General features: G+C 42.6%; 1 protein-coding gene across 1 annotated transcript in view; it reads left to right on the top strand.

Moving 5' to 3' along the window:
- The window catches only part of LOC145389493 (uncharacterized), a 40,891-nt gene extending 30,369 nt beyond the window's left edge, over positions 1–10,522 (top strand). Inside the window, exons 2-6 of the mRNA XM_080264786.1 lie at positions 5,959–6,057; positions 6,682–6,794; positions 8,267–8,403; positions 8,600–8,635; positions 9,149–10,522. Coding sequence (XP_080120912.1) covers positions 6,007–6,057; positions 6,682–6,794; positions 8,267–8,403; positions 8,600–8,635; positions 9,149–9,162 — 351 coding nt within the window. The 5' untranslated portion in view covers positions 5,959–6,006 and the 3' untranslated portion in view covers positions 9,163–10,522. The remainder of the gene's footprint in view (positions 1–5,958; positions 6,058–6,681; positions 6,795–8,266; positions 8,404–8,599; positions 8,636–9,148) is intronic.
- Positions 10,523–23,727: the final 13,205 nt, after the last annotated feature.

The raw sequence follows: 23,727 nt of genomic DNA, 5'->3' as shown, positions 1-23,727 counted from the left end.
AAGGAACTGCCACGTGCACCACTTCCACCCCATGCCACCTCAGCCTCCGCCCCACTACTCCCCCACCCTCCCTCACCTCCCACTTCTGGCCCCACTCCCCCCTCTGACTCCTACAACTGCTACATCTCACCCTCACCCTCTCTCCCCACTTCCCCCACCCCCTCTCCCCCGACCCCATTGCCCAACATGCTGCATAGCACCTCACAGCTAGAATCACCTGCACCGACCCTGCCATGTGCCACGCAACCTCACACCTCGCAGCTAGACTCACCTGCACCACAAATTCCCGGCCCATCCCCCACCCCACCACCACCACCACCACCTGCCCCACCCACACCCAACTCCTCCTCACCCACCGCCCAGCCACTACCCAGAAACTGAATGCCCACTCCCACCCAGCAACCAGCTCCCTCCACCACCGGCGCCAACTCCCCCCCCCCACATCCCACTCCACTCGCAAGACACCCCCTCGGACACCTCCACCCTTACCCACTCCCTCCCACACCACACCACCCACACCCAGCGCACCCAGGCGATGCATGCTCACCTCACCACCCACCCTTACCCTCAAACCTACCATCACCTGCTCCAGCTGCCTCTCATGCCCTCCCACAAGATACACTACCACCTCCACACCCCCAGCCTCACCTCCACATCCAGCCACCTCCCCTCCCCCCTTCACATCTACAACATGACCACTATCATACTCATGCTACCTCAAATCCAAATTCCCCCCATCCCTGACCCCGAGGGAATCTGGTGGCGCATTACCCTGGCATAAAACCACCACCATAGCCTCAGTGTCCAGCATTCAGCTCAGTCTTCTGCACAGCTCCACACCTCCCAACATGAGACTACACCACGCCACCTGGGCACCAACCCTCAGCAGGAAGCACCATGTCTGAGGTCCTCACTACCTCCTACAGCTCCTCCTCACAGCCCACAAGCCCTCCACACTTTTCCTGATGTTCATCCCACACCTCACTGAAAATCAACACACCTCCAACTGGACTACCCTCCTGCAACATCTAACACCAGCCATCACCACCAGCACCACCAGCACCTGCTACCTCCAGTCACGGGATGTGATTTTTCCCCGACGACGGTAGTAATATGCCAGCGGTAACAACACAAGCCGCAACCACATCCCCAGGAGGATACGGAGGGCTGGACAGAGCACGGATTGCTCCCGAGCAAAAGGGCCATAAGATCACCCAGACCATGCACCCATATTCCCCGGAACTCGCCCACCGCCACCACCTTAGTCAAAGTGCACTACATTCCGGGTGAGCTGATCACCAACAGGATCGGGGTGGAACTAGCCTAACAGTTCAAAGCAGCACCCCAGCCTCGCCTATAGCTGGGCACCTGAGACGGCCGATAGCTGCTCAGTTTTTAAAGAGACGGCCTATAGCCACTCCCAAAAAGAAGGGCCACAGCCTATAGCCATTCAGTTTTTAAAGAGACGGCCTACAGCCACTCCCAAAAAGAAGGGCCACGTCTTATAGCCGGGCACCAGAGACAGCCCATAGTCACTCACCAAAAAGAAGGGTCACGGCCTATAGCCGGGCACCAGAGATGGCCTATAGCCACTCACTAAAAAGAATGGGCCATGGCCTACAGCCGGGCACCAGAGACGGCCTATAGCTGCTCACCAAAAAGGTCACAGCCTATAGCCGGACCATCAACTAGGAGACGGCCTATAGCTGTTCCGCCCAGTGCTGCTCACATCCCCTACAGAAACCAGCAACGGCCTATAGCTGTGCTGGAGAGAGACAGGTATGTCCCCTCTCCTTCTGTAGTTGCCTCGGAGGGCATGCCACGAGTGACAGCCGATTGCCGCGACGGTAGGGAGGAGATGGTCTATAGCTGCTCCTCTCCTGCATGGCGCCCTCCTTGTGGGACCTTGGTGACGGCTGATAGCCTCACCGGCAGGCAGGTGAAGGCCTATAGCCTCACCTCATCCGAGTGCCTGTCAGGCAGTCGGGCCTCGGTGACGGCCGATAGCCACGCTGACAGCGAAGGGACGGCCTGTAGCCACCCTTCGTCTGTTGCCCAAGGAAACCTAGCAATGGCCAATAGCCACACCGGGGTGAGTCACCAAAGTTTCTCGCCACATGTGACTCCGTAACGAAATGGTGAGTTGTGTTCAGTCCTGCCCTCTGGCAGGAGCACAGGCTACCCACCTGTCCACCCAGACCGAGGCAACCTCCAGGAGGAGGACCACCACTCAGAGGATTGGTGGAGCAGCCCAGTACTGTCCCCGGGGTTGTTCTCCCTCTGTCCGGAGGAAGAGGATGCCTGCCTGATGGACTCTGGCCGAGAGCGACACTGCAGCCCAGCTCTGACGGCGGCACTCCCAACAGAAGACCGCAGCTGGCACCCCTCTGTGGATGTCCCCCGGACACCTGGGTGGGCCCACTCCCCACCCCGATGAAGGCGACGCCCGTCCTTCTCCAGGCGCTTGCGTGAGGACCTCCAATGCCTGTTCTGCCCCAGTCCCAAGGGCCAGACCCCAGTACCCAGCCCCGACAGTGAGGGGCCTTTTACCACGCACAGCCCGAGCCCCAGCAGAGAGACGACACCCCTGAAAGTGGTCCCGTGGCTGCAGGATGAAGGGACTCCCACAGGGCCTCTACGCCCCCCCCGACCGAGAGTTGTGATCCCTGGACTTTCCCTTCCCCCAATGAAACCAAGTGTGCACGAAGACAGTGAACTTCTAGTGAACAGTGACATCAGCACTAAGAGTGTAAAAGTGAGTTTATGGTGAATACATTGAGGCCAGAAAAGACCAAGATGAGTGAATAAAGGAGAACAGGCACCTTAGTGGATCCCAGTGTGCAGTGGGACCAAGTGAGACTGTAGAGCACAGAAACATAGACAGTGAATAATAGCAGCATTGATATTACCCTTGCTCCCTTGTAACGACACTTGTAACTATTCCCCTCCCTCGTGCAAGTCGGTAACACCCTCCCCAGTATTCAGCTTATAAATTCAGTGCCAGAGCAGTAAACGCCTCACAACAGTGCCTCGCCACCACGAACAGTGTAACAGTGTCTTTGCCCTCTTGAACCAGACTTAGACTCCTGTGCATACAGTATCCTGTGCAATGCCAGCCTATGTATTGACTGTTGTCTATGAAATTGTATCAGCTTGTCTGCTCGTTCAACATCAGTTGAATTTGTCATTATACGTGTAAGGTTGTTGCCCTGTGTTTTTATGCCCTGGCCCTCTCTTGTTTGTCTAAGCTTCGGTCTAGAAAAAGAACCCAGCTGCACTCTAGGCGTTCTAGGAATGGGAAGCCACCCCTTAAACACCTAGCACAACACATTTGTTTATATTCAGGATGCAGATATGGAATAATTCTCAACAAGCCATAACAAAATTGCTTAACTAGTCAATTACAATGATAAAAAACTGTCAAATTATGGCATGTAATTGAGCTCCATGTTACATACTGAACGAAATAAAATACAATTGGGCTCTTAATCGCATGCAATTATTTTGTGCTCACTCGTCAGCATGGTTCGAGAGAAGATCCATAGATTGCATTAGTTGGCTACTTTTCCTAGCAAACATTTTGGATTATCGATGGGTACACCATAGTGGATATTCATTTAAGTAAGTCTGGTTAAGCATTCATTTGTCATCGTGCTCCTGAGCCGGGTCTTCAGCCGACGCATGACACTAAAACTTCACTCATTTTTACAGCTGGTCACGGGAATAGTACATACAAGGCGTATGATGATCCTGATGTTTGAAAAAAAATCCTCATCTGCAAATGGCAAAGCATCTCGTGAATTGCTAGGTACCTCTTTCTCCCATGCTATCCATCTCGTCACACACATTCCTAAGCTCAACTTCTAGTGACTGTTTCTCTGGAAGATCATGGTTGTATGATGTTGCCAGCTGCTAAGTTAACTCCTTGATTCCAGTATCAGATTTCAGGAGAATTGCAGGTACAATCTGCAGTCCCTGAATGGGATTCTTCTGGACTGAAGAAAACCTCTCATTCAACTGTTGGTCTTAATGATCCGGTAGTGCGATGGTAACATTGCGTTTGCAGTAGTCTGTTACAGATTCAGCAGGAGCATTGTTTCGGAGTGTCTGTCTACCACACCTCCTGAGAGCTTTGATGTCCAATTCGAATGTTCCAGCAATGTCTTTCGCTTGCTCATAGCATCCATCATGGAAATAATTGATATCTTCCCTCATTGAACTAACCAAGTGTTTAAAATAATCAACATGTTCATCAGCACAGATGATGCCAATGGCTCTGACTCGTAGATTATTTTACAGTCCTTTCGTAGCCAACAACATGTCACTGATTACAGTCAGTGAGAACACAAAGTCAAACTGTGTAATGGACAGGCACAAGCTTCAAGTGGCACTGATAGAGTCTCTGTTCCACTCATTGGGTGAGGTCATCATATCCTCCAGGCATATGATGACTGTAGGTAGCATATCCAGGAAAGCTTCCTTAGCATCATAACATTCGATCCAACGTGTTCTGCAAACATCGAGTAGGTTGGTTCGGTTCGGTCGGCAGTCAGCAGACCTCATTATGAAGCCCTACAGTAGCCTATAGATGATTCTGGCTTTTTGGAGACTTATTAACAAATCTGCTGGCTTCATTGATGACAGTCATCATATTGGACACTGGTATGACTTTGCAAGCCTTCAAGTTCACCTGATGGGAGTTGCAGTGAATATAAATCGCCTTTAGCTCTACTTCCAGAACTCAAATAGCTGCACAATGTAATTTTCCTGTCATGTTGCCTGCTTCATCATAAGACTGTCCACGGAGATTTGCCATATCGAGTCCTAGTTTGTCAGTTACAGTGTACGTTATTTTGTCAGCAATGGCACGTCCAATTGTCCCAGTATCACACTCAACCAACTCCTTGAATATTTCCTGGATGTTGCCGAGGGAATCCACATACCTCACAGCCAAGCTGGGCTGTTCGTGGTTGGATACATCTGCTGCCTCATCTGCACAAATAGAGAAAAGCATTTTTGATGTCAGTGATAAAAGTATCCTGAATCCGCCGACCAGTGATGGAAATCAGTTCATTCTGGACTGTCCTCGATGTGTAGGCGCCATTCCCGCTGTATATTTGTAAATGATTCGAGAGTTGATCGTCACAGCCTCAGGCTCGATATCTCAAGAAAGTGATGAAGTTTTCAGGATTTCTGTCTGGTTCTTTGAAGAAATTTTTATTTGAATCTACACGTCCACGAAATGCCACATTCTGCTTTCTATAGAGAATGACTGGGTCATTGATAGACTCCAACAACTCCCAATTTGTGGCAATTCTCTCTGCTGTGGCAGAATTCAACTGTGCATTACTGGCAGGTTTCCGCTGTTCCATCACACTGATGAAATCCTGAGCTCTCTGCTGGATTTCCATGTGATGTAAGAGGCCACTGTGTGCTTTCAAGTCACTGTTCCCCTTATGGCACATGTTCCAGTATTGTGTCACAAACTTTCCACCCACAGAAACCTTCCCGAATAAACAACAGTATTTACACAGATCCTCATCATCAGCATTAAAATACACTATCCAAGGGTAATTTATGGTCCACATATCCTGGAAACACACACACACACACACACACACACACACACACACACACACACACACACACACACACACACACACACACACACACACACACAGAAGACCAGCATTCACACTAGAAGAAGAAAATGCCTGAGCAACGTTAGAGAGTGAAACAGAAAATTTAGTTGGAATGGAAAAATCACTCCCACTGTGAAGACAACTAATCAGGAAAGAAGGATGTTGCCCGGGCAACTAGGGCAACACCCCTGCTTCCGTCCCTGCTCACCCTTGGGCTCCCCCTCCTCCTCTCCCCGTCCATCTCATGCACATACTCCTGTAGCCTGTCTGAGTCTCCATCCTCACCACCTATTATACCGCCCTTAAATCATTTCAGAAGTTGGTCAACAGTCAGAACAGCAACAAGGGAGTCCAAACCGCCAAGATGAAAGTGCTTCTCTGCCTGACCCTCTTGTTGGGAGTATCTCAGGCTGTGGTGAGTCTTACACACACACACACACACACACACACACACACACACACACACACACATCCATTACATCGCTTGGGCTGTCACAGACATCACTCACTACAAACACTCCCCCTCTTATGCCATTCGTGCTTCGCCAGCTTGAAGTAGAGTTCATTCTGGCCAACGCTCTCCCTTCAAAGCTATTGTCAGGATCTGCTGTGAACCTACTTATTTATAATTTGATTAAGTTATAGTGATGTTGTTGTCATTACCAGCCGGGCTTGTTCAGTTCAGAGAATAATTGTATATAATTACGCAGGTTGATGAACAGAATGAACTCAGACTAACTCCCCTCGTCAGACCTTAGATTTGCATTCTAGAGTTACTCACATTCATTTATTTTATTCATTTATTACTTTGTTCAGTTCAGAGATAAACTGTATCTACTGTAGTTACGAGATTGAACTCAAAATTAATGGTGCTAGTTTGACCTTAGATTTGCATTCCAGGGTGACTCATATATATATATATATATATATATATATATATATATATATATATATATATATATATATATATATATATATATATATATATATATATATATATATATAATTTACCTCGATAACGCCTTCTTTTATGGCAAAGAATCCTATGGCGATGGAAGAAGCAGAAGCTGATTTCGAGGTGGATGACGACACAGTGCTGGGGCTTGAAGAGAGGCAGTTCCCCCCCATATTACCAGTGTTTTGCGACAGCAAGTAAGTGTCATTAAATTCTTGGTGGCATAGGACGCTACGTAGCACATCTTAAGCGATTTGTTTTGCACTGTGTTGGATGCCATGGCAAAGAGTGAGTGATATTCGGATTCACGTACATATGTAGCTTACTAGATTAGTGTGAGATCTTATGGGACTTCGGTAGTGAAGCACCCTGGCCCGTATTCTCTTCGGTTAAGTTAGCCGACGCTCCTTAAATTCTCTTCTTTAGCGATTTACTTTGGGATAGGGTTAGTTAATATCCTTTAGTACGTTATTTATGCGGAGTATGGCGATATTGAAAGGTTTTATATAACAAAGAAGAGGACAGCATGGTGAAACAAAAAAAAAAAAAAAAAAGTCGCTTGGGAAAAGTGTTTGGGAGCTTCCTTACCCGACGAGAATATGAGCCCTTGTGTATGAATTCTTATGCAGCAATAGTCGCGGCGCTCGACTCTGAGGTTGCTATTATCGTGCCCTAGCAACCTACCATTCAAAAGTGCATCTGATTTCGTGTATAATATTAGACACATGAGATTTGTGCATAATATGGTCTTGCATAATAATATTCGTGTATAATATATTTGTGCATAATAATATGATTCGTGTATAATATGTCACGACATTCGATGCACTTTTGAATGGTAGGTTGCCAAGGTACGATAATGACAACCTCAGAGTCGTGCGCCGCGACTATTGTGTGAAGCGTCTTACATAGCTTCACTAGCACCTTCCATGTGATTATCCTTAGGGTGGGACTGGCTGACTGGTTGGGGAAGGAATGAAAGGGCAGTTAGGGAGGGTAAAGGACGGGAGGGCAGGGTAAGGAAGGAAAGGGTAGAGAAGGACAGGGTAGGGGAGGGCAGAGGAGGAGAGGGCATGGCGGGGGAGGGTAGCGCTTCAGGAGACACTCCCACATCAAAAACTAAATCATCAGGCTCAAGGACTCAGTAATTACGCAATCCTCTGAGCCGTAGAGCATCTTTTTGCATTTTGTTCTTATCATCTCATGATTTCCTTCAGCTTATAATGGACTTTTTGAAATGGGAGTTTATATACAACATTAATAAATCTCTTCAGTATGAGATGCCTCTCCCAAGTTCAGTAAAATCCTCAGTTGGCAGCAAGACTAAACTGAAGAGCACATCATCCAGGTTGAGGGGGTTCGCAGTATATCTTTCAACTCAGCTTGGAAGGTTTGATTGTGCTGGAGCCATTGGACAGTGTTATCTTTGTGTCTGACCTCCTCCCCCTCAGTTCAGAAAGCCATTACTGAGCTGACTGAAAGAACCCATTAACTCTTCACATAAGTAACCCGGCCTTCCTCTCAGCTTGGCAAATCAGAGTATTTTTTAGCCAACAGACAATGTTGTCTTCATGCCCAATCCCACGACTTCGAAAAGCCCTTACTAAGATGAGTAAAAGAGCTCATAACTATTCACATAAGTAATCCAACTTTCACCTCAACTCTGCAGTCTTACAGTGTGTGCCTCGAGAGAGGGGAGGTGCTTTCCTCGTTCGTTACAGGAGTATATATACTGCACGGATTGGGAGGATGACTTGTGTGATTCCTTTGACTGTGTCTGCTGCGCTGTTCTAAATGATCCAGGAGGTGAGCATTTAACTCCTTAGTATCTCTCTCTCTCTCTCTCTCTCTCTCTCTCTCTCTCTCTCTCTTTCTCATGCCTTACTGTCCATGATTTTTTTGTGAGAAGTGTACCTTCACGTGTTTATATAATTATATGTATCTCTGCCTTAAAGGTATCATCCTTAATCAGAAGAAAATAACCAACTTTTTCTTCCCACAGATTGTCCACCAGATCTACTGTGTCCTATTAAAACTGGTAAGAAGTAAGAAATAAGACCCTCCAGCTCTAATCTCCAGGTGGCAGTGACTTGTAAGCAATGTAATCATCTTTTCTTCTTCACGCTGACAGAAAGAATCCTCCTACACCAACGTGCCTATGATTATAACTACAGTAGAAGACTGCATTATTTTTAATCATGCATAATGTTGTTATTTTGTCCCATGGCACATCTTAAATGTAAATTCAGTGGACTGTAGGTTAAAACTGCTCGTCTTCAGTCTACCATCCTCCTTTTGAGGGGGTAAGGAAGAAGTTGAGGGACGTTTGCATAATCAAGCGGTGTAGCCACATAGTTATTCTGGATCTGCCACATTAAACAACCACTAGTGTCAGCCTTCAAAAAGCCATTCACTACTAGGGTGTTCTATGCTGAATGTAAGGTTCTGGATAAAAATAAAGTCCACGGATAGAATAAGTTAATATTATAGTGCTAATCAAATTTTAATCTTGATTATCTTTAGTATTACATTGTACTCCTTCTGATTACAGAATTGCATTCCTGAGAGCTGTTGTCACTGAAGGCTTGGACACCACGTCACTGGACATCAATACGAACCCAGTCACTGAACATGGATGATGGACATGGACCTAATCACTGAACTCAAATACAGACTTTTGACCTCTTCACAGATGTACTACTCTTCCATAAATGCATAACTGGCACTTAAGGAATTTATGTTAAAACACACACACACACACACACACACACACACACACACACACACACACACACACACACACACACACACACACACACACACACATTTTATCTAACAGGGCCATTGTTTAGATTTCATTAGCTAGTTTTTTCACGTAAACATCCAGGTATCCCTGTACCTATAAGTTACTGTTAGCAATTTCTGTATTGTTATCATAGCTATTATTCTCTACCAATATACCACATATTGAAACATTCAAACATTATACAAAAATGGCTCATTCACTACTAGTCTGTCTCTCTTATTATTATGACAAGCTTTAATCTAATACTATCCAGAAAACCATTCATAACATTGGCTAACTACTTTTCTGTGTAATAGATTTTAGAGCTAGAGCAACAGCTATAAGTTTCAGCATTTGATGTATGTCATTCTTCCAAAACATTACTAATGTTCAAAAAACAAAAAAGATACATGTAAAGAAACTAAGGAGGGTGACAAAGAGTGGCTTGGTTGAGAACAAAAGAGCTAATAACAATCCTGTGTGGATGAAATTAGCGAGATGCACAGGACATAAAGCACACATGAATCACTAGTCAGTATTTACACTTGTAGTAAAAATTCCTTCCATTACCTGTACAAATACTTTTTTTTTTTCCTACAGCTTCAGTTGCTATGATGTGAAAGTAAAGCCATAATCATTTAAACTATCTGTAGAACCAGCTCAGTGCGGACCTTGCTGCACCATCACAAGATAAAGTTTGCCTGCTCTTCTATTTCAGCTACTTCATGCTTACAGAATGTCCATTATTTTCTTCCGTAGCACATAATAGAAGAGAAAATCTATGGGCAGAGAAGCGGACAAGTGTCTCTCAGCTTATTATTGTTTTGACTTTGAGGATTTCCAAATAGCAGAGCAATAGTACTCTTCCGTTTATTTTCCCTCTGCTTATATGCTAATGGATGCTTGTTTAACTTGGTAGCGACTTATTAATAAAATAAGGTAAAAATATACACAAATCCACCCAAAGTTTGACACTTGAAAGTTAATTTACTCCATAGTTACTTGGCTTAAGTCATCTGACTGTGTCTGACTTTTTTCTTCCCAATTTTCAAATGCTTTTATTATGACTAGCAAGACGTCCTGGTAATTGAAATATGTTGATATGGCTGTCACGGAATGACATTCGCAAATAAAAAGTAAGACAGTTTCATTTCTCAATTTATCTTGGCAATGCCAGTATGAAATAAAAATTACCAAATACATTCTACTTCATCAAGCATCTTGCTTCTGCCCATCTAACTGCTCTGCTGTTGTTGTTGGATTTTTTTTTAGAGACAAGGTATTTGTAGAAAGTGACAGGGGCACAAAGTGTGTGGTAATGTGTGGTCATTTATATGGATGGTCAAAGTTGAATATGGTAGAGAGAAACAAGGAATTACGGTTTATTTGGCATGGAAGGCCACTTCTTTCTTTCCATCCTTCCTCTTCTGTCTTCTTTCCTTCATACTTTCCTCTTCCTTCTGTCTGCATGTGACAAGCCAAATGGTTTCCCGTATACCAGGAAACTACGGTGGGTGGTAACTATGTAACCAAAGTATGGCGCATGGTGGTTTAGTGGCCAATTAAAGCGCTCCAATCGGATTGAGTCCGTGCAAGGACTGGCTGGGGTTTATTGCCCACGTAATGCCACTCATGGATAAGTGAGGCTGGTCACTCTCATCTTAGGTGTCAGGACCAACTTGCCCAGCCCGGGGCTACTACACTCGTCATGGGGCAACAATGGATTGAATGAAGATGATGATGATGATGATGATGATGAGTATTAAACCAACCTCAGTCTGTCTGGTTGAGCAGACAGATAAACCACATAGAAGCAATCGTCCATGAAGGACTGGTCATGCAGTGAACCAACGTTTCCTTGTGCGGGGGAGAGTCTGGAGATTTGGTTCCCAGATGTGGTTCCCAGATGAACACCACATCTGTGTCCCAACACAGTTAACAGGGACACCATAGTAGCCTCGAAATAACCCTTGTATTTGGTTATATGGTTACCACCCCAGTGTTGTAAATGGCTTCCAGGGTTACACACTGTAAAGCCACTTGAAGGAAAACAGAAGAGTATAAAAAAAAAATAACAAGAAGAATGGGAAAAATGGGAAGGATGGGGGCAGACACAGAAAAAGAATGATAAAGAAGAAAGAAGTATGCAGCACTGCATCAAGTGAGAAGATGACAATCACCACAACCTTCCGCCAGGAGTTGTGTAATAATGATATATAGATGAATGAAAGAGCCATAATGAAAGCAGTGGAGAGAGAACAATAGAGAAATATATTTAGGCTGCAAAGACAAGAGAGAGAAAAAGCAAGTGTTACAGGTGAGAGACGCACAGCAACGCCATCAACTAATCAAAGAGAAAAAGACTCTTAGATTGTATAGCCACAGAGGCAAAACTGAAGATATGTGAGTGAAGTAGACCTTGTGGGACATTAAGATAATGGCCTTCGGTAAGTGAATTTTTGCGAGAGAGGAAGTTGAGGAAGCAAGAGACCTGAGTAAAAGACAGGAATAAATGGATCCAGTTTCGGGGGAATTATGACGTGAACCGTTTCTCTTTTCCTAACCCAAGTGATGTAACAACTCTACCCTACAGCTTTATCAGGCTGTAGGTAGCAAAGTCTACATGACAGAGTTAGGGCATTGAAAGGCATGGCTAGTATGTGTCAGAATGTATGTATCATTTCATTCAGCACTGTACTGTATGCAATATCTTCGTTCCCGTATACTTGTATTTTTCTTTATACTGGATCTCAGCCACTCATCAATGATAAAATGATAACCAACATGAAATGACGACCAGGTACCAGATGCTCTCTGTTTGCCCACTACACATCTTTTTATATTTGGTTTAAAGCAGATATCACATATACTTTTTACTTATCATTTAGTGACTTGGAATGTGAGAGCTTCCACTTTTAAGAATGTGATAATTGTAATTAAACAAACCTCAGATGATACTAATAGGACAGCTTTTCTTATTAGACATACAGCATTCATAAAACCACTGATTGAGCCTGTGCAGCTTTATATCCAAGGAGTGGTTGGGGTTCATTGCTCACGTAATGCCACTCAGGGATGACTGAGGCTGGTCACTCTCATCTTAAATGTCAGGACCAACTTGCCTAGCCCTGGGCTCCTACGCTCATCATGGAGCAACACAGGATTAGATGATGGATGGATGGATGGATGGTCTAGTAGCATTAAGGGAATAACTGTGGACTCAGGCATATCCAGTAATGAACAAGTAACCTGACCTCCAAGTGATACAAAACTTGATTATATAAAAGTTCATTGCAGAGCAATCAACTGTAATTGTAAATGGAATGGCATATTATCAGGATAATTTTGTAACAAACCTAAATTTTCATTCACAGGTGAAAATAACTCTTAAAACGCAAGTCGCACCCTGAAAGACTTTAGGAATACACCCAGTTGAACAAAATGGAATTCTTTTACTCTGCTGGATACCTACTTTTCTTCTCTGTAAAGTTGGGATGTTAAATTATTTCCATTTATAAGACGTAATTAATGTTTGAATTTCATTTCTCCTGTCATCCAGCATTACTCTCAGCTGTCTTTATCTTCTTGATTTCCTTGAAAAAAACAAAAAATCACCAACGTCTGACAGATGAATATTCTTGATGTGATTCAATGTGTGCTGAGCAGTATCACTTTTACTACAAAAATAACTTACACACTCACCACAGTCTAGGTTCATCCTACCAGGGTGAGTCAGCATGTGTTTCTTGAGGTCTCGTTTCCTAGTATACAGTTTTCCACACTTAGTATATTTGAAGTTTCTAAATCTACTATGGGTCAACTGGTGCTCATCAAGGTAACTCTACGAAGAAACTCCCGACCACACTCACTACACCTAAATCCTTTCTGTCCTGAGTGAGTAAGAGTCTATTGAGACTACACTTCTTTGTAAACTTTCTCACATTCCTCACATCCATAGCTATACTTCAGGGCAGAGTGTGTCAATAAGTGCTCATCTAGGTTACACTTTCTTGCAAACAGTTTACCACATTGATTGCAATGGAAGCTTTTCTCTTGTGTGTGAGTGTGACTATGCTTGGGCAGGTCTCTTTTCCTAGCAAACAGTTTCCCACAGTCATCACACTCGAATCTCTTGACCCCCTGATGAATTAGTAAGTGCTCATGAAGGTAACTCTTACATAAGAACTCCTTACCACATTCTTCACAAACAAAGATTTTCTTTCCTGAGTCAGAAAGTGTGTGTCGAGTGAGGCTACTCTTCTGTGACTATTGTTTTCCACAATGATCACAAGAGAAATTAACTTTGACTGCCGAGTGTGTCACCATGTGGTCAGTGAGGTTGCTTCTGCGAGATAATCTTCCACACTCATTACACTGGAAACCTTTCACACCAGTAAGAATAAGTGAATGTCTGGTAAGGCTGCTCTTTTTGGTGAAAAGTTTTCCACACTCATGACACTTATAATGATGCTTCACCTTGGCATGAATCTGAAGAGTGCTCAACCAGATTTTTCTTGCAAGCAAACCGTCTCCCCCACTGATCACAGTCAAAGTTTTTGCCTTCTGTGTGAAGAAGTGTGTGCCTGCTATTTATTTATTTTTTTTACTAATGAAATGTTTTCCACAATGATGACATTTAAATTTCACACACACAGTGTCTTCAGCTCCAGCCATCACAGCACTTTACCTTACTGGCTGATAATTTCATCCCTGAATAAAAATTTACCTTGACAGAGGAGGGCAATATTAAGAATCTATCTGTCTCATGTCAAGATAATACAATATCACAAATACATGGTATGGACACATGACACCAGAACCATAATAAGAATACAAATCCTCATATAGAATTATAACGTAGAAGTACAGTGTAAATATTTGCTGTACAAATGTAGATGCTACCGGTATACAGATTTCGCAGTCAGGAGCACCACACAGTCACAATGATTCAAGCATGAGACGAAGAAGTGAAGAGGAGTGTTTCTTCTCATGATAAAGTTAAATAGATAAACAGATCATCACAAGAATGAGATTTTTTTTTTTTTTTTTTTTTTTTTTTTTTTTTTTTTGCATCTGCTCCCCTCCTCTTGGAGCACAGCTTATGGTCTGCACCTGAAACAAAGCCTGTCATTAACTCCAGTCTTCACACCATATATCATACAGTATTACCATAACATCCTCTTGTTACTGTCTATGGACTCCACAGTTAACTCCATGTAAGATGACAGACAGTTATAATACAGCCTCAAGGAATATAAAATTTGTTCTTGTCCAGCACATTGAAAAGTCCATTAAATGAAAGTTCTGCTTATTGATGGTGCAACAGGTTTTGCATGATGCAGCATTTGTATTAGATTCATGAATAGGAATATAATTAGATGATGATGCTGGGATGACTGCAGGCTGCTACAGGACTACTTCAGATAAGTACCGTACCAGTATGGGGTGACATCAGACAAGGCTGAGATGACTGGACAGGTAAGGGGTGGCTTTGGACAGGTGTAGAGTGGAGTGATTGGATAGGTATGAGGTGACTGGACAGATATGGGGTGACTCTGGACAATATCGGGTGAATCAACAAAGATGACATCAGACAGGTATGGGATGACTTGAGACAGGCATGGCATGGGGTGACTTTGGACAGGTATAGGATTATTTTCTAAAAGTGTGTTTCCTATTTCAATGGCTTTATTATATACAACCTGTCCCAACATTCCAATGTTGGTTTTGGACACCAGTGAACTTACAAAAAAAATCTGCAAAACCTGCACCAACTCAATACTATAAACATATTGAATAATGTGAAAATACTATAGCTATATGAAAAAATAGTAAGTAAAGTTTTAAAAATACTACACTATGAAAATAAATTATATCATTCTGTTTAGGACCCTTCATAAAAAGTTATCTGGGTCTGTACACTGCCTCCATGAGAGGGAGAATAAAATATAAAAAGGCTGAAAGTCAAAGAAGTGACCGAGGGATAAAAGCAAACATAATGGAAGAGTCCGGGTTCATAAAATGAAACGGGATGGATATTGAAAATCTGTGGACAGCATAGAGAGAGTGTTTGGTACAGACTGAGAAAGGATACGGGGTACTGGATAGACGTCAGTTAATAAGACAAGTACAGTAAGTAGGTATGTGATGATAGAATGAGAAGTGGAAGAGACAAGGAAAAGGTGTACAGTATGGGATGGATGCAAAAAAGGAATTTGGATGAAAGAGGAAAAATATATATTTCTATGCTGAGATCAGTAAACCTGTGAAAATTAATAAACAGAGAGAAGGTTAAATGATGAGCTTAGAATGTAAATTCCTCTTATCATAAGAAACTGTCTTAGCAAAATGTGTGAACGCATACACACACACAAAAAAAAAAAAGTGGGAAAGCTGTCATAAGTTGGAAAGGCCATTTTTTTCTTTTTTAAGCTATAGTTTTGGGAACAAGGTTAAAAGCTGGTGAAAGTTGCATACACTGCTGCTACCTGAACCAACAGGCTATCAGCGCATTAGTAAAAATCCAGTAGGCCTAAATATCATACTTTGTCAGTGGCCAGAGAATTTATGTGTTCAAAGGTATCTCATCGAAGGAGTGACTCCGGTTGCGCATGGAGTGACATCCAACAGCAGTTATTCCAATGGCTTTACGCTGAAGAATATATTCGGACATTCTGGGTGTGAATCTGGACACCAATGAACTCACAAAACTTGGAAAATCTGTAACAACTGAAAATACACATGTCAGCTACGAAGACCTTTGGCGAAAACTGCTCTGTGTGGTAAGTTAATATGATAATGCTTCCAACAACAGTTTAACAGATTTACTACTGTACAACTGATTGCCAAGGGAAGTGCTGCAGCTCTCTAAACATGAACAAATGCTCGTGGGCCCTTCGGGCCCCTCACACTTGCTCCTGCGTAGGGCTCTAGCGTTTATGTGCTCTTCTCGTGTAAAGTTGTCACTTGGATTTTTTGCAGCTAACAAATTGATCGTGTTATTTGCAGCTTCGGGAATGGAACCCAAGTTGTCCGAACGCAAGTGCGAAATACTTTAGTTGTACCTGTGGGCAAAAAATTCTATGGAGATCCTATGCCGGGCTCCAGGAGCGGCGTTTTTTGGTCAAAATGTGATCACTCATTAAATATAGTAAAAGTTTTTCAATCGTGATGGGACCAGGTTTTTTCACATCAGCGAATTTTCTGCGATTTCTGTGCCAATTTTGGTGCGATTTAAATGTGTAGTTTCGGCTGCCCAAAATACACACACACACACACACACACACACACACACACACACACACACACACACACACGGCTACTGCTATAGCATATTAGATGGGAACATGTAATTTCAACTTCAAAATCCAGTCCGGTGAAATTACACATTTTCCATTTTGTTTTCAATGGCATTAAAATTGTCTGAGCCAGTAACATTGCAGTACTATTTATGGACCCCGTGCAGTGACTTCATCGCACCAGAAAAGTCGCAAACATGACACACCACACAGAGGCACAGCAGAGCACTGGGATGTTAGCTGTATTGGGTCAGTATGTGAGTAGAAAAAAAAAAATCATTTAAGAGTTCAGTCAGTGCCGCGCTATTTCCATCCCGTTAGAATTCTGCCCGGATGGGCTCGGCTATCAAAGGTGTCCTTTGTCTTGTTATTTAGCTTCATTTTTGTATTAATAATATCTCTTAGACGTTGCTTTCTTCAAGTAGTTTAGTTGTTAATGATGTTCCTTGTTATATTTTCTTGTACAGCACATTCCTTGAGTCTGGACGATGGACACATTCAGCCTGGATGTTCTGTTCTTAAACCCTGTAATTCATCAATGTTGTATGATTAAATTTCTTTAAAATTAATATTAATGCCACACCACCTAAGAAGCACTGTAAAATCACTGCTCCCTCCCCCCTCCTCCCTCTCTCTCTCTCTCTCTCTCTCTCTCTCTCTCTCTTCCCCTAATTCTTCCTCTCCCTTCCTCATTCCTTTTCGCTTCTCCTCTCCCCTTCTGTTACACCTGCTCTCTACTTTTCACCTTCCCCTACTCCTTAGACTCCCTCTTGCTACCTCCCCCTCTCCTCATCTCCCTTTTTTTATGCCTGCTCTCTTACTTTCATCATTCTTCCTCTTCAGTCTCCTTCCTCCTCCTTCTTCCCTCCCTCGCTTACCCCTGACCTCTGCCTTTCACCTCACCCATGCCCTTGTCAGGGCTCCATATTATAATAATACAACTCATAGATAGATAGATAGAAGTACCAAGCCAGGGTGTGAAATAGGTAGTGTATCAGCGAGAATCAAGCAAAAGGAAATTAGCTTGCAACTCTTAAATTGAAGGAATGCTGGTCGTGCACCGGAAGCTGTACATACACACAGACGTACAGTGTTCTAGAAGTTTCCATGACAGTATAGCACACGTGACACGACCCCTGCTAAAAAAGAATGTAAGAATCAGAGCTCAGAAAGAGGGAGGCCATAGAACCGGCAAGTAGTGGAGAGATCAAATAAGAAGAGGGGTCCAACAAGACTTGGTAAATTAAGTCCCTATGTAATACACATGCTGCTCAACTTAGACTTTCTTTGAAGATAATAAATCAAGATCAACTCCCTGTATTCATCTTTAACTCCTCCTGCTCTTCAATTACCAAAATAACTTTAACAAAAACTTAAGACTCACCTATTACAAGACTAAAGAGTTACATAAATGTAAATGGTGGCTACGAAGTTTCAACAATGAATGGTGGCAGCACAGTAACGATTGACTCTACGCCTACGAACCATCATTTCTACAAAAGCAGGCGAAACTGTAACGGAGATCAGCTCCATTTCTACAGCTGATTCTACATTACTACAGTTCTATGCTCAAGTAACCACAAGCGAGTATACAATAAGAAGAACGAGTCTATGAGTTTACGAGTCTATGAGCCTACGAGTTTACGAGCATAGAATAGCAACGACAAGTTATGAGTGAGGATCAACAAACTCTACATTTAACTACAAATAACAAGTCTACAAGACAACACTATAATCTTCTTCACGCAACTTCAAGCAGTAGCAAGAAGAATAAAAAACAAAACAAGTAAACAAAAAGCAAGAACAAAGCAACAACATTCTCTCTCCTACAGCAACCCTAACTCCAGTGCTGATGCAGGTCAAGACGACGCAGCAAAACACCAGAGCCATATTTATAACGCATCTTACTCACCTTTCCTCACTCAGGTTACTCATCGCTACTTAGTTACTCACCATAGCTACCAGTGTGGGAAGCCGACGTCACCATGTGTATCTGCTGAGACGACGTCACCATGCGTGTTCGCTGAGACGATGCCACGCCAATCAACGTGTGACACACCAGGCACTTCTCACCCACTACTCGTTACTCATTCTTCACATAGCTCCTACTCATACTCATTTATTTCCATAGTATTGAGTGGGAATTCGACGTTCTGTGGTGAGGTTCGCCTGTGAATACAGCTGTTAACCACTACATTCATCAGGCCATGGAATTTCCTGGGTAATATCGCCCATCAAAACAGCCCTAGAAATATCGAGAGGAGATCTTCATTCATCTCTGCATTTATCTTCCGAGATCGACAGCTGCTTTCGACTCACCTCTCCGAATGAACATCTGTATCAAGTGGGTGTAATTATACTTACTCATTTCTTCTCAGTGCTTTAAATTAGATACAAACACCTCCTTTATTTATTTTTATATATACACTTATACAGTCACTATCTATCATTCATTACAACTCTTTACTCATCTATTTAGTTAAGACATAACAAAATACGTGTTTCATAACACTGTCATGAAAGACTTTGTAGTTCCTTTGTGGTTACTTGTAGTGGAGTTTTATATATATTAGACTTGTGGGCGAGCGGTTGTTATATTTGAGTAGCTTGTAAGTAGATAATCTTCTTTCCCATTTGTCATGTAGTGACAGGAGAGGTAAAGAATAGTATGGGACTATTTTTATTTGTCTTGGAAATATTAACAAGTCTCTCACACAGAGCGGAGTATAAAGTAGAGTCCCGCTAGCTATCTCTCTGTCTCGCTCTCTCTGTCTCTCTCTCAAGTTGCTAAGCCCTTCTCCCTGCGTCCTGTCTGTTGTATGGCTTGTCTCCTTCTGAGCTCTCTTTCCTAAATTCTGGTGTAGCAGAGGTTGTGTCACGTGTGTTCCTTGTGAGTGGAAAGTTCTAGAAGCCTGTGTGTGAGTATGTGTGTATGTGTGTGTATGGTCACTAGGCGCTGTCGTGTGCCTATAAAGCATTCCTTGAGTTAAGAGTGTGTAAGCATGTTTAGCATTGCTCGATTCTTGCAGACACAGTACCTTCTCATCATCTGACTCCCTGCTTCTATCTGTCTCTCTACCTATCTATTTATCTATCTATCTATTATGATTTGTAATTATAATATGGAGTCCTAATACATTGCTCGGTCACGCGAAAATGGCGTACCATCGACAGTTAATAGTACTAATATATTAATACATATTATATACATATTATAATGACCTTATAAGCTAATTAAGCTAATTAAGGACTCCATATTATAATTACAACACATACCTTAGCAACATGAATTCTTTTTAGCTAAATGATATGACAGGAATATTTTTGCCTCCACCCGTGTTAATACCAGATGATACACAGTTAGCGCCCACTGCGGATACACAATTAGGAGAGCACCAGGGCAACACATCCACCCAACAAAATTCACCGCAAACTAAAATAAAATAACTAATACCTCAATTCTAGACGATAATGATGACGATTGGCAAACCCCCTTTGATGTAGCGAGTGAGAACATTGTCTCTGACATGCATAACTATGAAAATATACTTAACATAGTTCATCGTTCAGGGAAAACCTATTCCACTATTCCTTCACACAACGATAAACAAATCCAAGTTAAAGTAGCAGAGCAACCAGTGAAGATGAATACCACGGATCCAACTCAGATATACGTTTATCATGAGGATAAAACTGCCCCAAACTTCTCTGGCACAGAAAAAAAGACCGTATTGATGTCATTTCACTGGTTAATCAATGCGAACAAATCTTCGTAAAAAGGCACATTACAGATGGACAAGAGAAAATTGCTATTTTTTCCTCTTGGATTAGTCAGGAAAGATGTCCAGCAGGAAACTTGCTTAGGTCAGACAAACTTCTCCGAGATAAGACATATGATGAATTTAAAACCGAATTTTTGAAGACATTTTCTGGAGGCATGAACTTTTTGCCAGGTATAATCCCAGAATTACATAAGATTGTTGATCTTGTAAGGGAGCACACTACAAATCATGTGCTCAGTGAAATAACCGCCGATGTCTCCACAATCATAAAAATATTATTAGCTACCTTAGAAAACTCAAACTGGATAACTATCTACCTATCTATCTATATACCTAGGCTGCTTCCCCCAAGGAAAGGGAGGTAGCCGAGACAGGACGACACGCTCCCCATTTACTCATCCATTCAAACACATTCATTCGCATCTTAGCCTCAAAGGGGAGAAGGGACAGATATTCGCCGCACCACACTGCATGAGGGTCAACTGCGCAGTGGTGTCAGTGACATCCGCAGCAGGGCCCGACAGCAGAGCTGGTTTACCCCTGCCACATCATAATAAACCTATCCCCTTACCCGTACCTGACCCGACTAGCTGATCAGACCAAATGCGGGAGAATATCCCCTCAGGGCTGTGTCATCATTTATTCATTCACAATTTTTCTCCATTTATTTGTCATGCACAGCCACTCTTCCTCGCTCAACAGACATCCCTCCCGCATCCAGCGCTCTCTTCACACTGTCCATCCATCCTATTCGTGGTCTTTCTCTCAGCCTTACACCTCTCACATCAGATCTAGTTATCTTTTTCACCAATCGTTCATTATCCATTCTCTCCATATGCCCAAACCATCGCAACACCCTCTGCTCAACTCTACCAGCCATCTCCCGAACAATTCCAGTTCTCCTTCGCACTTCATAATTCCGCACTAGATCCATATGCGTCACTCCACACATACTCCTCGGACACCTCATCTCCATTACATTCAAACTTTTCCTCTCTGCTACACCCATATTCCATGTTTCAGCCCCATATAACGCAGTCGGTACCACAACACCCTCATACAGCCTTCTCTTTACATCCATTCTAAGCGAACGACATCTAAACACTTTTTTCATTCCTCCCAGCACCTTTCCTACTTCATTTATTCTAAACTTCACTTCTGCATCTATTCTTCCATAAACAGCAACATGTGACCCTAGATATTTAAAACACTCTACCTCTTCAAGCAACTCGCCATTCAAAACTATATAACAGGAGATGGAAAGATGTCCCCAGACCTTGTCGTGGATATCATTGGTTATGTAACTGCCTTGTGTAAATTACCTGATAGGACTCTCAAGATCGCCAAGACGATAGCGCACACCCCATGTATGTGCTTACTAGACTTACTGATGAGGTAGAGATGCAGTGTATCAAAGCAGGGGTGATCGAAACACAATCACATTCTGGTAGAATGAGAGTGCCTGAGACAGTATCAGCTGTGAAAAGAGCTACAACTACCCCAAACAGAGAACAAAATCGATCGCGACCCGAAAGCAGGCAGAGCAAACAACCAAACACGTCGAGACTAAGATCACAAACACCAGGCTCCAGGCAGTTTCGTAAGTTTTCGCACAGTCCAAGCAGATCTCGCGCCACAGACACCACTAAATATGGGAAGTCATCTCACAGATCACAGTCAGGAGATAGGTCCATTCTATGTCATTATTGTGCAAAACCAGGATACACAAAGAATGAATGCTTTATCAAAACAAAAGAGGATAGACAAAAGACACAAGGATTTGGTCGCTACTGTAGACATCATCGTTGCCAAGGGCATTGGACCAGTAACTGCAAAACAGTAGAAAAATCAGTGTCTAATTTCAAATCAGGGGAAGACCAAGTCATGACAAAAAACGAACAAACGTAAAGAAAAGCAAGTCTAAAATTCACATAGGAGGCATGTTGGGAAATGAGTGTATCTTGATACCAGCTGTATGTGAGGATCAAAACGTTTCCTTATTTTTGGACACAGGCTCTCCAGTGAACTTATTAACACAAGAAAAAATAAATAGAATTTTTAGAAATAAGAAGAAAGTAACTTTTCTGGAAGAATCTGATTTAGACTTATATACAGTAGATGGCAAACAAATCACAGTAAAATGTATGATACGATTAAACATCAGTTTCACAGAGACTACAAGACCAATCTCTGCATTTTTTATAGCGTTGAAAACTTAGCATTAAAGCTCATATGTTACTGGGCTTAAGATGCATGAGAACAAAGAAAATAACTATACTCCCACAAATGAATGGAATAGACTTTGATAATGAATTCATAGAGGAAATACCATCAGAGCCCTCACCGATTAGTAAAACAGAACCAAAAAGAATTGGTAATATTAAAAGCTTAAACAAACATACACAAACAGATGAGTGTAGGCTATAGATCCACTCACCCCCCCCTTTCAGCCTCCAGGACTAGAAACCCAGGTAACAGTACTGATTTATCAGTTTTTCCCGCCCATCTCACCAATGATTTTGTTATACCACCTAACTTCTACATGAAAGTTACCATAAAGAGCAAGTTACGGAATAGTCCTGTTCTTGTCTTAGAAGAATTATGTAAAGTAAAAGGATTGTCAGTAGAAAACGCATCATGTCAGATGAACGACGATGGGTAAACTCAGATATTTCTAATTACTCACATGAATGGGGAAGTACAGTTGAAAAAGGGAAAGGGGACTTGTATAGTTGATATTGAAAAATGTTCCGCCCCTGTAATGGACATAGTTTTAGCTGGAGTCACAAGTGAGATAAAATCTACGGATAGAGAAAGCATAAAAGAGTATTTAATTCACTCAGGTGAATCTGATGAAGAAAATGATTTGTTAACCTGGTGGAAAAACACAGGGACACCGTAGCATTACCCGGAGAACAATTAGGGTGTACTAACGTGATTAATCACAAGATTAATATGCACCCAGATACACCACAATTTTTGTACCGGCCTACCGGATCCCACAATCTCAGCGTACACTCGCAAACCAGTATGTCGATGAAATGTTAAAACTTGGAATTATTGAGTCATCAGTCTCCCCGTGGAATGCCCCATTATTCTTCGTGCCCAAACGAAATGGAGAAATGCGTGCGGTAGTAGATTACCGAAAACTAAACAATCACACTGTCCCAGACAGATTTCCCATGCCATTTCTAAGCGACATCCTACAGAATATTGGACCAGAAAATAATGTATTTTCCACGATCGATTTGCTAAATGGTTATTA

The sequence above is a fragment of the Coenobita brevimanus genome, chromosome 14 (genome assembly GCF_032717465.1).
Source record: "Coenobita brevimanus isolate Jiangsu-jjx chromosome 14, ASM3271746v2, whole genome shotgun sequence".
In the NCBI taxonomy this organism is placed as follows: Eukaryota; Metazoa; Arthropoda; class Malacostraca; order Decapoda; family Coenobitidae; genus Coenobita; species Coenobita brevimanus.
Note: the sequence above shows the minus strand (reverse complement) of the source record. Positions and strands in the feature narration are given on the sequence as shown.